This window comes from Rhincodon typus, chromosome 5, assembly GCF_021869965.1.
Source record: "Rhincodon typus isolate 14 chromosome 5, sRhiTyp1.1, whole genome shotgun sequence".
Classification (NCBI taxonomy): Eukaryota; Metazoa; Chordata; class Chondrichthyes; order Orectolobiformes; family Rhincodontidae; genus Rhincodon; species Rhincodon typus.
Genome location: NC_063336.1, coordinates 10,393,205 through 10,408,458, shown reverse-complemented (window position 1 = coordinate 10,408,458; position 15,254 = coordinate 10,393,205). Strand labels below are relative to the sequence as shown.

The following is a 15,254-nucleotide window of genomic DNA, read 5'->3' as shown; positions in this document are numbered from 1 at the left end:
CTATCTCTGAAACAATTTTAACCCCACTGCGAAGCCTCTTCTAAGGATGCCTACCTTGAAGAAGTTACCCTCCTCCCTCCGGAAAGAATTTCTGAAGGAGGGTCTAGGCCCGAAACGTCAGCTTTCCTGCTCCTCTGATGCTGCTTGGCCTGCTGTGTTCATCCAGCTCTACACCTTGTTATCTCAGATTCTCCAGCATCTGTAGTTCCTACTATCTCCCACACCACCTTCTGTAGTTTTTTACAGTCCTGGGCAGAGCAGTGGCCAGACCAGGCCGTTATGTACCCAGACGCTATCAATGGTGCATCTGTAGAAGTTGGTGAGGGACCTTATGGAAATGCCAAATTTCCTGAGCCGCCTGAAGAAGTTGTTGTGCTTTCTTGAGTGTCCCATTTGCGTAGGAAGTCCAGGGCATGTCATTGCATATTGACACTCCGAGGTACTTGATGCTGTTCACTCTCTCAACCTCAGTTCTGTTGATGTAGATGGGGGTGTGTTCTCCCCACTTCTTTCTGAAGTCAATGATCAGTTCTTTAGTTTTGCCGACGTTGAGAGACAGACTGTTCTCACTGCACCACGTCACCAGCCCCTCCATCTCCCTTCTGTATTTTGACTTGTCGCTGTTAGATATCTGTTCCACTACGGTGGTGTCATCAGCGAACTCGTAAATGGTGGTCGTTCGGAATTTGGCAACACTTCTTGAGTGTACAGGGAGTACAGTAGGGGCTGAGGACACATCCTTGCGGGGGGCTCCAGTGTTGGGTGTTATTGTGGAGGAGGTGCAGTTACCTATCATCACTGATTGCAGGCTATGGGTCAGAAAGCTGAGGATCCAGTTGCAGGGAGCAGAGCCAATACCAAGGTCACACAGTTTTGAGATCAGACTGAAGGGGATAATGGTGTTGAAGGCAGAACTGTAGTCAACGAGCAGGAGTCTGACATAGGTGTCTTTGTTGTCCAGATGTTCCAGGGATGAGTACAGGGCTAGGGAAATGGAATCCTCTGTGGACCTATTACTTCAGTAGGCAAATTTGTAGGGGATTGAGGCAGGTTGGGCGACTGGAGTTGATGTAGGCCATGACCAGCCTCTTGAAGCATTTCATGATTATTGAAGTCAGAGCTATCGAGTGATCGTCATTAAGGCACGTTGCATGTATTTTCTTGGGTATGGGGATGATGGTGGTCTTCTTGAAGCAAGTGGGGACTTCGGCTTGTAGGGGTGAGAATTTGAAGATGTCGGTGAATACCTCGGCCAGTTGGTCCACACTGGATCTGAGTGCTCGGCCGGGGACACCATCCAGGCCCATCGCTTTCCTAGGGTTGACTCCCAGGAAGACTGACCTGGCTTCTGAAGCAGTGACAGAGGGAACAGGTGTGTCTGGGGCTGTTGGGGTAGGCATCGCCATGCCGGTGGTATTCTGCTCAAACTGAGCATAGAAAGCATTGAGTGTGCCAGGGAGGGATGTGGCGATGGTGCCTTGAGCGAGAGGAGAGAGTGAAAAAGAAGCAGACATAAGGATTGCTGGGAGAGAGATAAGTACTGAATGGGTGCTAACAGGAAGTGTGAATTGTTGAAACTGGGTTGGCTGGGCTGGGAGCAACCCATACAGAACAGGACCTAGGAGTCTGCGGGTGTAACAAACATGGAGGAGGCTGTTCACACTCTGAAATTGTTAAATTCAATATTGAATCCTGAGGGCTGTAACACACCAAGGTGGAAGATGAGGTGTTGTTCCTCCAGTTTGCGTTGAGCTTCACTGGAGCACTGCAGAAGTTCTGAGACAGACATGTTGGCATAGGGGCACAAAGGTCAAGACTTCAGCTCTGCTACAAGGCTACGAGAGAGAACTATCTCCAAATCATCATCCAATGTTGCGTCATTCCCCAATGATGGTGCAGACGATCTTATTTATATATTCACATTAATCCTTTATGCTACATCTTTTCCAAATTTCTATTTCCATGGGATTACGTCTCACATCTCCTTATCCGAAAGAAGTCACATACTACAGCAAATTACCATCATTCCAGATGGCCATGATGTTGTTCTAAACTAATCCCATCCGCCTGCACATGGTCCGTAACCCCCTATTCCCTGCCCATTCAAGTGTCTGTCTAAATGTCTCTTTAGCGTGTGGTAAAGATGTACAGCATGCTTGCCTTCATTGGCCAGAACATTGAATGGGCAAGTTGACGAATCAATGTTGCAGCTGTATAAAACTTTAGTTTGGCCACATTTGGAGTATTCTGTGGAGTTCAGGTCGCCACACTGTAGAAGGGTTGCAGGCGCTTTGGAAATGGTGCAGAAGAAATTTGCCAGGAGCAAAAACAAAATCGCTAATTGGATATAACAAGGTGCAGAGCTGGATGAACACAGCAGGCCAAGCAGCATCAGAGGAGCAGGAAGGCTGATGTTTCGGGCCTAGACCCTTCTTCAGAAATGGGGGTGGGGAAGGGGATTCTGAAATAAAGAAGGAGAGAGGGGGAGGCAGATGGAAGATGATTAGAGGAGAAGATAGATGGAGAGGAGACAGACAGGTCAAAGAGGCGGGGATGGAGCCAGTAAATGTGAGTGTAGGTGGGGAGTTAGGGAGGGGATAGGTGGGGGGAAGGACAGGTTAGGTAGGCGGGGACGAGCTGGGCTGGTTTTGGGATCCCCTCCCCCGACCGCATCCCAAAACCAGCCCAGCTTGTCCCCGCCTCCCTAACCTGTCCTTCCTCCCACCTATCCCCTCCTCCCACCTCAAGCCCCACCCTCATCTCCTACCTACTAGCCTCATCCCGCCCCCTTGACCTGTCCGTCCTCCCTGGACTGACCTATCCCCTCCCTAACTCCCCACCTACACTCACCTTTGCTGGCTCCATCCCCGCCTCTTTGACCTGTCTGTCTCCTCTCCACCTATCCTCTCCTTTATCCATCTTCTATCCGCCTCCCCCTCTCTCCCTATTTATTTCAGAATCCCCTTCCCCTCCCCCGTTTCTAAGGAAGGGTCTAGACCCAAAACATCAGCCTTCCTGCTCCTCTGATGCTGCTTGGCCTGCTGTGTTCATCCAGCTCTGCACCTTGTTATCTCAGATTCTCCAGCATTGGCAGTTCTGTCGCTAATTGGATGTTGCCTGGATTAGACTGTATTAGCAAGAGAAGAATTTGGAAAAACTAAAAGCTGCAACTAGAGAAGAACTGCTGAGGAAATTCAAGGGGCTTAAGACTGATGTGACCTCTGGACTTGATGGGATACATCCTAAGATTCTGAAGGATAGTAACTACAGAAATAGTAGATGTACTGGTAGTAATCTTCCATACATTCGATGGACCATGTGCAGGCAGATGGGATTAGTTTAGAATAACATCATGTTCAGCACAGACATGGTGGGCCAAAGGGTCTGTTTGGGTGCTACACTGTTCTATGTTCTAAATATTCAGTGGTATGTGATTTTTCAAAAGGGCAAGCAGGAAGCAGAGGGTGGTAGTATAACATTGGTATTATGGGATGAAATAAGTACGACAGCAAGAAATGGACATGTATCATAGGATGTAAAATCCATATGGGTGGGGGTAAGAAGTAAAAAGGTGGAAAGAGACATTACTAGGAGTCATCCACAGGTCTCATACAGTAATTATATGGTGGAACAGAGAATAAATCAAGTGATAATGAGGGCATGTAACAAAAACAGTACATTAATTGTGGGTGACTTTAAATTTTATGTACATTGGAAAAAGCAAATTGGCAGAGGTAGCTACACAAAATAATTCAGAGAGTACATTTGGGATGGTTTCCAAGAACAATACAAAGTGGATCCAAACCCAGATCAGGTAATTTTGGAGCTGGTAAAAGAATAATGCATTTCTTTGTATAATCATTGGCACCAAATTTCCTTTCACAGTACCTCCCCAATCTATGGCCTTACATTGGACAAACAGGAAGGAAATTAACCACAAGAATATCAACTGGCAACAAAAAGACACGACCAATACTCACTCATCTCCATCCACATGGATAAGGAAAACCACCAATTCGATTGGGACAACACCAGGATCCTGGGACAGATGAAGCAGAGAAAAGCATGGGAATTCCTAGAGGCCTGGTTCTCCACTGAGAAAGCCATCAATAAACACATAGATCTAGACCCCCATATATACTCCATTGCGAAGGAAAATTGGAAATGAGGTAATCCAGCTCAACAGACAGCAGAGTTTAAATGATAGGTGGGAAAACACAACAGCGCTTCATCAGAGGCTGCACTGATGATGGTACCCAGCAGAGTAATGAAACGTCTTCGAACTAACGAACCAGCTCGGTGAGCCAACCAACCACAATATGGCCTCTACCATCTGGAAGGACAAGGGCAACAGATACATGGGAACACCACCACCTTAAAGTTCCTCTCCAAGCCTCACACCATCCTAACATTGAACTAGATTGCTGTATGTTCACTGTCTCTGTACTTTGATCCCAAATTTTGTTACAGTTGATCCCAGAATGAAATCTGGTTTGATCAAAAGATATGTTCTTATGTTTATTGTGTTGGTCATTCACTGAAATATGGGTGATTTTCTTTATCAATAAAACAGGTGTTTATTACACAAAGGAAAGAAAAATTGAAATGAGGCAAGCTACCTAAATAAAGAACACAGTTTGAAAGTTTTCAAAATATACAGAGAAACAAAGTCTGACCTGTTTCCCAGTTTTGCAGAGATCGAAACCCAGAGAAATGATCCTTCTATCTCAAATCTTTAGGTTTGAATTAGCCTTAGTGTTCTCTCCAAATCTGTAATATGAATAGGCTGTTCTAGGTTACAAAGGGACATTGATAGGATGCAGAGCTGGGCTGAGAAGTGGCAGATGGAGTTTAACCTTGAAAAGTGTGAGGTGATTCATTTTGGAAGGACAAACTTGAAAGCAGAATACAGGGTTAACAGAAAGATTCTTGGCAGTGTGGAGGAGCAGTGGGATCTTGGGGTTCATGTCCACAGTTCCCTGAATGCTGCCACCCAGGTGGATAGAGTTGTTAAGAAGGCGTATGGTGTGTTAGCTTTCATTAATAGAGGGATTGAGTTCAAGAGCCGTGAAGTTATGCTCCAGCTATACAAAAGCCTGGTTCAGCCACATCTGGAGTATTGTGTCCAGTTCTGGTCGCCTCATTATAGGAAAGATGTGGAAGCATTGGAAAAGGTGCAGAGGAGATTTACCAGGATGTTGCCTGGAATGGGGGGTAGGTCTTATGAGGAAAGGTTGAGGGAGCTAGGGCTTTTCTCTTTAGAACGACGAAGGATGAGAGGTGACTTGATAGAGATGTACAAAATGATCATAGGTATAGATAGAGTGAACAGCCAGAGACTTTTTCCTAGCGTGGAGGTAGCTATTACAAGGGGGCATAGTTTTAAAGTGAGTGGAGGTAGATATCGGGGAGACGTCAGAGTTAGGTTCTTTACTCAGAGAGTGGTAGGGGCGTGGAATGCATTGCCGCAGAGGGTAGTGGAATCGGCCTCATTAGGAGCATTTAAGCGGCTATTAGATAGGCATATGGATGATAGTATAAGGTAGGGGTGGAGGTTAGATAGACCTTAGGTTTCGGGTAAAAGTTCGGCACAAATTGTGGGCCGAAGGGCCTGTACTGTGCTGTACTGTTTTATGTTCTATGTTCTCTGTTCTATGAAGTCTGAACTCATGAATTCTCACAAAACCAAAACCTTAGACTTTCTCAGTCTTTCAATAACTCACCAATTTCTAGCCAAACACTCCTGGTTTGAAAGCTTCACAAGCTAGATGTATTTATTAAGGTAACTGTACTTTTGTGAAACTGTCTTATACTCCCTTCTAGGACAGAAACTATAATTGTTCTGAACCCCTGTCAGGCCTCCTCTAAAAATGTCTTAAAATCTTACAATTTCTGGATTTTTCTGAGCTAAAATAAATCTTATATCTTATATTATCCTAAACTTATACAAACAAATACCTTTCAAAGTTTACTCCCTGTCATAAACCCCACAGTATAGACAAAGATCCTTCCATTAACCCTCTGGGGGGCCTACAATCAGTTGCTCTTTGACACATACTGAATGTGGTCACAATTCTGGAAGGATTGTTGGACCTTGTTTCCGTTTTCTTAAACCCATTCACAAAACTAACCCACACCTAAATGTCACTAGTTTGAAATCCAAAGTTTAAAAATGATATTTATACATATGTATATTTATTACAGGGCATAGGCATTACTCCCAGTGTCCTAGTTCCTTTTGTGAAGGTGACCATTGCAGTCCATGTGCTGTGTGTTGACCACAATGTTGTTAGGGAAGGAGTTCCAAGGTTTTGACGCAGTGACACCGAAGGAACGGCAATATATCTCCAAGTCAGTATTGAGCGTGGCTTGGAGGGGAAATTGCAGGTGGTGTCATTCACATGTATCTGGTGCCCTTGTCCTTCTAGATGGAAGTTGTTATGAGTTGGAAGGTGTTGTCTAAGGATCTTTGATGAATTTCTGCAGTGCATCTAGTAGATAGTACACACTGCTGCTAAGTGTTGATGGTGGAGGGAGTGGACGTTTGTGGATGTGGTGCCAATCAAGCGGGCTCCTTTGTCCTGGATGGTGTCGAGCTTCTTGAGTGTTGTTGGAGCTGCACCCATCCAGGCAAGTGGGAGTATTCCATCACACTCCTGACTTGTGCCTTGTAGATGGTGGACAGGATTTGAGGAGTCAGGAGGTGAGTTACTCACCACAGTATTCCCAGCCTCTCCCAGGAGGATATCCAACATCCTGAGGACAAGGTCTCAGGCAAGAGCTTCTTGAGGAGATTTGTGGCAGTCTTTCTGGAGTTCGGGCAAACTGAGTGAGGGGGCAGGGGTGACAGAGGCAAGGGCAGGAGTGTTGGCTCTCGGAGCCCACCTCCTTGATCTATGTCCAGTCTCTCAATTGTGCACAAGTTAGTGAAGGTTTGGGGATCCTGCCTCCACAACAGACAGGCTGCTCAGGAGTAATGTCAGGGGAATCTGACACTTTCTCATCCCACCTGGAACTGAAAGAAGTGCTGCCCTGACATGTATAGGCCAGGAGCTGTTCGTTAATTGGCCACTGAAGGCCTCAAACAACAGCAGTTGAGCAAAAGCCTCCTTCCCCAGAACTCAACTGGTCAGTGGGACTCCAGGTCCCTACCACCTTGGCCCATTATATTGACATCCTGCCTCCAGGTAACAGAAGACTCCACTCTCTTTCTCTTTATTCTTTCTCACTGTTTATTTTAATCTTCAATGCTTTGACACATTCATTTTAGTAAGTGTAGAAGGCTGTATCTAATATTAAACTCGTGATGTGATGAGTGACCTGGATTTCCCTCGGAGTAAGAATTGAACAGGAGGCCGAGTGTTGTGATGCATCACCCTCTTTACTTCACAGCGAGAAATATTCCCAGCAATTAGAAAAACACAGACAAACACTGGCTCGAAGACAATGGCTTCTTCCCTCCACACCAGAAGCCTGTGAATGAACCGCCTGTTGACATGAGTCATATTGGAATAGAAAATTTCTTCAATCACAACATTCAGTCAGTCGAGACCAGAAGTTTTCAAGTGTGCTGTGGCAAGGTCAGTATTGTGCCTTAGAACAGCATCACTTTGCACAGTGGCTTCTGGTACCAAACATGTGGACATTCAGAACCTCTACTTGTGCAGGACCTAATATTTGTTATGAGTATGCGCAATTATTATGTATCTGATCCATTCTCAATCTATTATAGAGAACAGGGACGAAACAAATCACACATAGGAGTTCTTCCAGGTGATGTGATGAAAAATTCAATATTTTACAAATGTCTGTTTAAACAAATCCCTGTAATTAAATAGTCCAACCAATAGTTCGCTCAGAGTGAGAGAGTTGAGTATGATCTCACATCTGAGCACCCCATGATTTCACATGTCACAACTTCAATTCTGTGTGCTCTGCAACAGGTCCCATTTATAATGAGCTCCTTTCACATGGACTTTGAACATTCTTGTCAGAATGACTAAGGTAAACATAAATACAGTCCATCACCAGAACCGCCTCAATCATCAATTCATTTAAAGCAGCAAAGAATTTTTTTTACAACAAAGAGAATTTTGCTGCAGTGATCAATCCCTGTTTCCCAATGAAGGACCCAGCACCCCATGGACAATGGAATCTAACCCTCAGTACGTGTTGTACAAATAATTTAAACTGATGTCAGCAATGCCCAACAGAGGTGGTTGGTCAGAAATGAATCTGAAACACCGAGCAATAACTTGGATTTGAAGAGAAATCCTCATTATAAAGAATATAAAAAGGTACAAGAGCAGACAGGACTGCTCTATCAGGGATAGTCAGATCAACCAGAGCTGGAAGCTAGTGTCTGGCTAATATGTCGCTAGAAGACCACATGGTTCCCACGTATTGGGTTGAGGGAGTGGACAGGAATATGGCAGATGGAATAGAATTTGGGGAAATGTGATAGTGGCGAAATATGGAAAAAATAGACAAGGGGAATGTTTTGTATTGGTGACTGACTGGAAAATGTTGGTGTTCAGAGTGGCCTGGATGCCCTTCTATATGAAACATAGAACGATAGTGTGCACGTTCGGAAAGCTATTAGACAAGCAGAGAGTATCTTAGACTTAATTAGAATGGAAGTGAACGTACAAAACTCTTACTTCGAATATTGAGGTGAGACCGAAGCCTTTACTAGGTCTCTTTACCTCGGAAAGGATATTCTTGCTCTAACGGGAGCACAGCCAGTGTTCATGAGACAGATTGTGCACTGCAAATACACAATCTTGTGAATTAGGAGCAGAGACCATCCAGCCGTTCAAACCTGCTCAGCCAATCCATAAGATCATGGCGGATCGCTTTGTTTTTGATTTTCATATTCCCATCTATCGCCATTAACCTCTTATGTTAGGCAATACTGTGGGAAGTGAAGTTCAGCCCTCATTTACTGAATACTGAAACAGGCTTGACGAGCATCTCTTTCATTAAACCCGGGGAAAGTCAAAATGGTCCAATTCTGAATGAGAACCAAGAGCTTTCTGCCACAGCACCATTTGTTGACGCGTTGAATTGGGCAGTCTGGAAAGTGCCATTGATTAGAATTGTTGAACAAAACTAATGGGAACAGTGAGCCTAAATGTGGAGGAACACCTCACTGATGTTATTAATGTAGTTGAATAATTTTGAGTAAAGAATTTAATGTATGTAAGAGGTCAATATTGCTAATTACCAGTAGAGGGGAATATTTACAAACAAGTCAAAGGTCTTTGGAGCTGATGGAATTTTTCACAGTCTCAATCTTCCCTCATTTCAGTAAGCTGTATTAGGGGGTCAGTTCGCTCAGTTGTATTGTCCCAACAACATGGGTTCAATAACCATACCAGATGATGACCGTCAGGTTAAACCATCATCAATTATCTATTGAGAACGTTGGCCTGCAGTTCTCTGTGAGTAATGTAACCTGCTTAATAAACAGCCTTTGCATTTCCTCCAAGTTAATGTCAGACTTCACGTCATTGACACTTTTATATGATTTGTTTTTATTATTCACAGATTCATACAGCGCAGATAAGGCCCTTCAGCACCAACTACACCTAAAAGTGTGCTAATCCCAATTTCCTGCACATGCTCCATATCATTGAAAGTTATGATATTTGAAGTGCTCATCCAAATATTTATTAAAGGTTGTAAGGTTTCAAGCATCCACTAACTTCCCAGGCAGTTCATTCCAGATTCTCATCACTTGCTGAGTGGCAAAGTTTTTTTGCCCAAATCCCTTCTGAATCTCCTCCCCTTAACCTAAAACTATGCCCTCTCATAATTGACCCCTCAACCAAGAGGATCAGCTGCTCTCTATTCACCCTGTCCATACCCCTCATTATCTTATATACCTCAATCATGTCCCCTCTCAGTCTTCTCTGCTCTAAAGAAGACAATCCAAGCCTGTCTCTTCTCTCCTTCTAGCTCAATTTCTCCATCCCAGGCAACATCCTGATGAACCTCCTCTGCATACCCTCTATGGTATCCCATCCTTCCTGTAGTGAGGCGACCAGAACTGCACACAGTACTCCAGCTGTGGCCTGACAAGTGCTCTGTACAACTCCAACCTTACTTCCTTGTTCTTATACTCTATGCCACATTCAATCAGTGTTAAATTATCAAATTGTTCTATACAAAAGTTTAGTGATGGAAAGCCTTAATTTGTATGTATTATCGAGATGTTGTAAAGAGGTGATTAAGCCGGCATCTTTTTAAGTGTTAAGGACAGTAATTTAGCTTTAAGGAGGGAAAATTAAATGCAGGAGTAAACTTGGAATCTATTTGAGATACAGTTCTGCATTTGGGTTTCGGTGTGTCTGTTATTAGCTGTAAACAAAACTGGAAGATTAACCCTTTCTGAAGAAGGGTCTAGACCCGAAACATCAGCTTTCCTGCTCCTCTGATGCTGCTTGGCCTGCTGTGTTCATCCAGCTCTACACCTTGTTATCTCAGATTCTCCAGCATCTGCAGTTCCTGCTATCTCTGGAAAATTAATTGGTTAGAAGGATGGACTGATGGTAAGAATTCAACTAAAATGGTACAAGTTATGGTTGAGTTGAAGTAGGAAGTCATAAATTACTTCTCCCATTATCGAAGACTTTGGAAGAATTAGATGTAAACTAAGGGTAAGTTGCTGCAGAAAAACCATAAGTGCCCTTCCAAGTGTAGGGCATGAACAGAGTGCTTTTTGTGAGTTGAGATTTGTTAAAAATCTAAATTTTTTTGCAGTTAACATTTAACGGCTAAGGATTCACTGAATGTTGCCATTTGAATTCAAGTGCCTAAACTAAGACAGACAAACTATTCAATATGGAACAACTGTAATGAGTTACTTAAGGAAGCTAGTCTAAAATGTTTTATTTGTAACTGGTATCAATTCCAACATTTAGAAATATAGCATCTCGATGTGACTTAGCATGGCATGCAACTTGAGTCATTATCTGGGAGAAGCAAAGGGAAGGAACTGTTCTTTTTACTTTATAGTTTAACGTTTTCACCATTTAAGAATTGGTCCTTACTCTAACCAATAAATATCCAATGTATAGGTACAGGAGAAAGGATGAGTAACTCAACTTTCCGCTTTTAACATCCAGTTTAATATAAATACAGGGGGTTGCCCTATAACGTGATAGTTACGTTCTTGCACAACATCGCGTTATAGAAAATTGTGCTATAGAAATAACAGGGTCCATGGGAAAATCGGGGTTAGGGGCAGACTACCAAAAAAATCACTCAAAAATCACTCAACAGCCTAACACAAAGGATAATACAGTTTGAATAAGTGTTTAATTCATATCTAATAATGAAATAAAAGTAAATTTAACACCTTATCTTGGAAAAATGTCAAGATGACTTGAGGGGGAGGAGCTTTTGAGGTTGTTCTGTTGTTAATGCAGGGGTTCAGGGTCATCATCATCATCATCACCTTCAGGTGCAGTTGTGGTTGCAGGGTTAGGGTGAAAAATAGTTCATCCAGAAGTGGATGGCTGTGGTTCATTGCCTCCTGACTGTTTCTTGGGGGTTGGCTTAAAAAAGACATCCAGTTTTTGCTGCTTTGCCCTTCTTCTTCTTTCATGAAGAAGCTGTTCATAGGGTGCCAAATAAGATCTTATTCCACAAACTGCTACCCTGCTGCATTCTGCATTGTAATCATTGTCCTCTAAGAGCTGCAACTGCTTCTCAATTTCCCTCAGGATAAAAGACAAATCAGAAGTAGAAAGCTCTGGTAGTGCTGCATCCTGGACTTCATCTTCTTCATCTCCAGCTTCCACTTCTCCCTCAGCAACAAGTTGTTGTAGATCAGCTGTAGAGAGGTCTTCACAGTGGGACTCGAGCAGCTCTTCAACATCCTCACTCTCCATGGCTTCAAATCCAACTTGCTTTGCAAGATCAACACAATGTTCTTTGATTCTTGGGAGCTCCTCTGACGGATCAAAGCCTTTAAAATAATGAAAAAAATCTGGGAGTAGCTTTTGCCAAACTGCATGCAAGCAGTACTTACTGACATCACCCCAGGCCTCCACCATAATGTCAATTGCATTCTTGATGTTAAAACTCTTCCAAAATTGAAGAACACTGTCCTTACCCCCTCAGTGGCTGCAATCAGCTTCTTAAATGTGCATCTTAAATAATAAACTTTAAAACCGCTATTGCACCCTGGTCCATGGGTTGAAGGAGAGAGACTGTGTTTGGGGGTAGAAATTGATGTTAACAGAAAGCTCACCAGTGGCGGGAGGTTGGCTTGGTGCATTATCCAGGATGAGGAGAATCTTGAAATCCAATTTTTTTTGTTTTACTCATTTGTGGGATGTGGGCATCACTGACTGGGCAAAGCATTTATTGCCTGCCTCTCGTTGCCCTTGAGAAGGTGATGGTGAGCTGCCTTCTTGAACTGCTGAAATCTACCTGCTGTGAGTTGATGCACAATGCCATGCAAACTTTGTAGAGCTGTGTTACAACTGAGTGGCTTGCTTGGCCATTGCTGTGGGCCTGGTGTCACGTGTAGTTCAGACCAGGTAAAGACATCGTTTTCCTTCATTAGTGAGACTGATGATCTTTATGTGACAATCGACTGTGGTTAGACATTTACTTTTTTCTAGCTTTTAGTTGCAGACCTAAGACTCCAGACTAAGCGGACAAATTTTGACTTTATTGGATATAAAATGTTGGATGACAGTTGATCTGCCACTGTTATACATCTCTCCTGATTTTCCGTTCTCTTGGAGCAAGGTACAATGCATATCTGAGCTGATACAATCCATGTTACACCATCCCTAACGTCAGGAGTATGGTTTCCTTAATGGGAGCATTGAGGGTAAGGAAAGAGTTTGTTGAGTGAAGTTGAATTATTTCCTGTAGAATAAGACACTCCTGATACTTCACCACTGCCCTTTCTGTATTACCAGGGAATCTTTCAGCTTCTTATCTCCTTTGGACCATGACCCCACCATTGAACACCACACCATTGTGTCCACCACGGTCACTGATCTCATTTCACCTGGTGATCTCCAACCCCACCTCCAAGCTCATAGTCCCCCAACCCTGCTTCTACCTCCTTCCCAAAATCCACAAAAAGGACTGACCTTTACCCACGGCTTTGTCGAATTATTTTTCTCTCTGTCTGGGCTCTATCTCTGCCTATCATTTACTCCTCCCCCCTCCACCCACCCCATCTTCAGCAAATATGCCAACTTTTGCCCAGCTAAAATCAGCTCTGAGGAATGGTCACTGAATCCAAAACATTAATTCTGATCACTCTCCACAGATGCTGCCAGACCTGCTGAGTTTTCCTGGCAATCTCTGTTTTTATTTCTGATTTCCAGCATTTGCAGTTCTTTGGGATTTTTGTTTTTGATCAACCTTACAGTGTGAGAGCCGAAAGCATTTTAAAAACTGCGGTTTTGGTTGTTCAGAATTCCCTGCAGCCTTCCTAAATAATTCCTAAATCCATCACAGGTTTGAAAACTATGAAACAATTCCAGAACCAATTTGCTGTTTGTCTTCAGTACTTCATCTTCCTGCTTATCTTATTCAAAAAAACAATCTTCAGGAAACAGCATGAAAATACATTGATTTGGTTTATTATTGTCACATCTACTGACATACAGTGAAAAGAATTGTTTTTTGCTAAATGTACAAATCATACCCTACATAAGTAAACAGGATAATAGAATAGAATGCAGAATATAGTGTTACAGCCGCAGAGAAGGTGCAGAGAAAGATCACCTTGAATAAATGAGAATAGTATATCGGAACCCATTGCTCAAACTACAGATCCAGGTGAAGGTTTTGAGAATCAAACAGTGAATTCACTGATCGGAGGAACACTAAGGTTCTGGAGCTTTGCTTCACTCTGTCTGTCCTCCTCAGGATAATAATTGCAGAAACAGGAGCTGATTAAGAGATGGCTGATTTCTGTCATGAAGTTTTCTGCCTTCTGTCCTAAGGGCACATCTCATTCAAATTCAGTCTTGTCAGGAGCTCACCGTTTGCTGCCCTGTTTTGTTCCGGTTCATTTTCACTTGTGTCAGAAAGACAACCTATCAGGGTTTGTTTGATGATGACACTTTCCAGAATCAGCTTGCTCAGACATTAGGAGGGCAGCAGATAATCATACCTGATCTCAGCAAAATGCTGAGGCTGCTTTCCCATCATTTCTCACAGATGGAGGGTAGCAATCAGTTTGATGATCGTGTTTGTTCCTGAGTCCTGTGGGAAAATGTGAGGCATGTTTTACAGAGAGGGAGAATACTTGCTTGAAGAAACCATATTAAAATCTAATGCTTTTTCCAAACAGTTAACTACTTTTTATTAACTCGCTCACAAGTCACTCCCTACAGTCGCTGTTGATCACCTCATGGAAAGAAATTGTGCTCCTTTATATTTTTTGTGCAATTACTAATGTGCTAACATCACTGACATCTGCAAGTTTAAACATGAATATGACCTGTTTTTACATTCACAATTCGATAAGGTAAATATTTGTTCATTACTTAAAGTCCTCACAGGTGGATGTATTAACCAACACAATCTTGGTTTCAACTGTTCTGTTAATTCAATACGGAAGTATTTAAAAATATTCATGACCAGATGTTAAATCCTTCAAAGCCATGTTTTTCCCTCTTTAAATAAAAATTATTTGTGCATTTGAACTGTGTCAATGCATAAATTCCACTCAGTCACAGTGCATTAGAATTGTAATTTTTAAGAGGTTCAAACAGCTTTTCATAAAAGGTCAATAGGTTTCATTCATTCTCTTATGACAGTGGGTGCTATTGGAAAGTTTGTGCGTCCTCTAGAACCTGCGTTTTTTTCCACTATCAGCCCTGTCAAAGTGCCTGATTTATAATTAATACCTTGAAGGCCCCCACTCTCTTAACCATCAGTTTGATGATCGTGTTTGTTTCTGAATCCTGTGGCAAAATATGAGGTGTGTTTTACAGAGAGGGAGAATACTTGCTTGAAGAAAGTATATTAAAATCTAAAGCCTTTTCCAAACCATTAACCACTTTTTATTGGCTAGCTCACAAGTGACTCCCTACGATCACTGCTGATCACCTCAAAGCCCCTCATGGAATGAAATTGGGCTTCTTGACATTTTTTGTGCAGTTATTCATGCGCTAACATCACTGGCATCTGCAGGTTTAAACATGAATACGGCCTGTTTTAACCACTTTCTCCAGTCCAACCCTCATCCCTGAAATCATTCGAGTCCATGT

At 42.9% G+C, this 15,254-nt stretch overlaps 1 protein-coding gene across 1 annotated transcript in view; it reads left to right on the top strand.

Moving 5' to 3' along the window:
* gnmt (glycine N-methyltransferase) overlaps positions 1 to 4,006 on the top strand; it is a 52,468-nt gene extending 48,462 nt beyond the window's left edge. The window contains exon 6 of the mRNA XM_048597151.1: positions 3,886 to 4,006. Coding sequence (XP_048453108.1) covers positions 3,886 to 3,934 — 49 coding nt within the window. The 3' untranslated portion in view covers positions 3,935 to 4,006. The remainder of the gene's footprint in view (positions 1 to 3,885) is intronic.
* Positions 4,007 to 15,254: the final 11,248 nt, after the last annotated feature.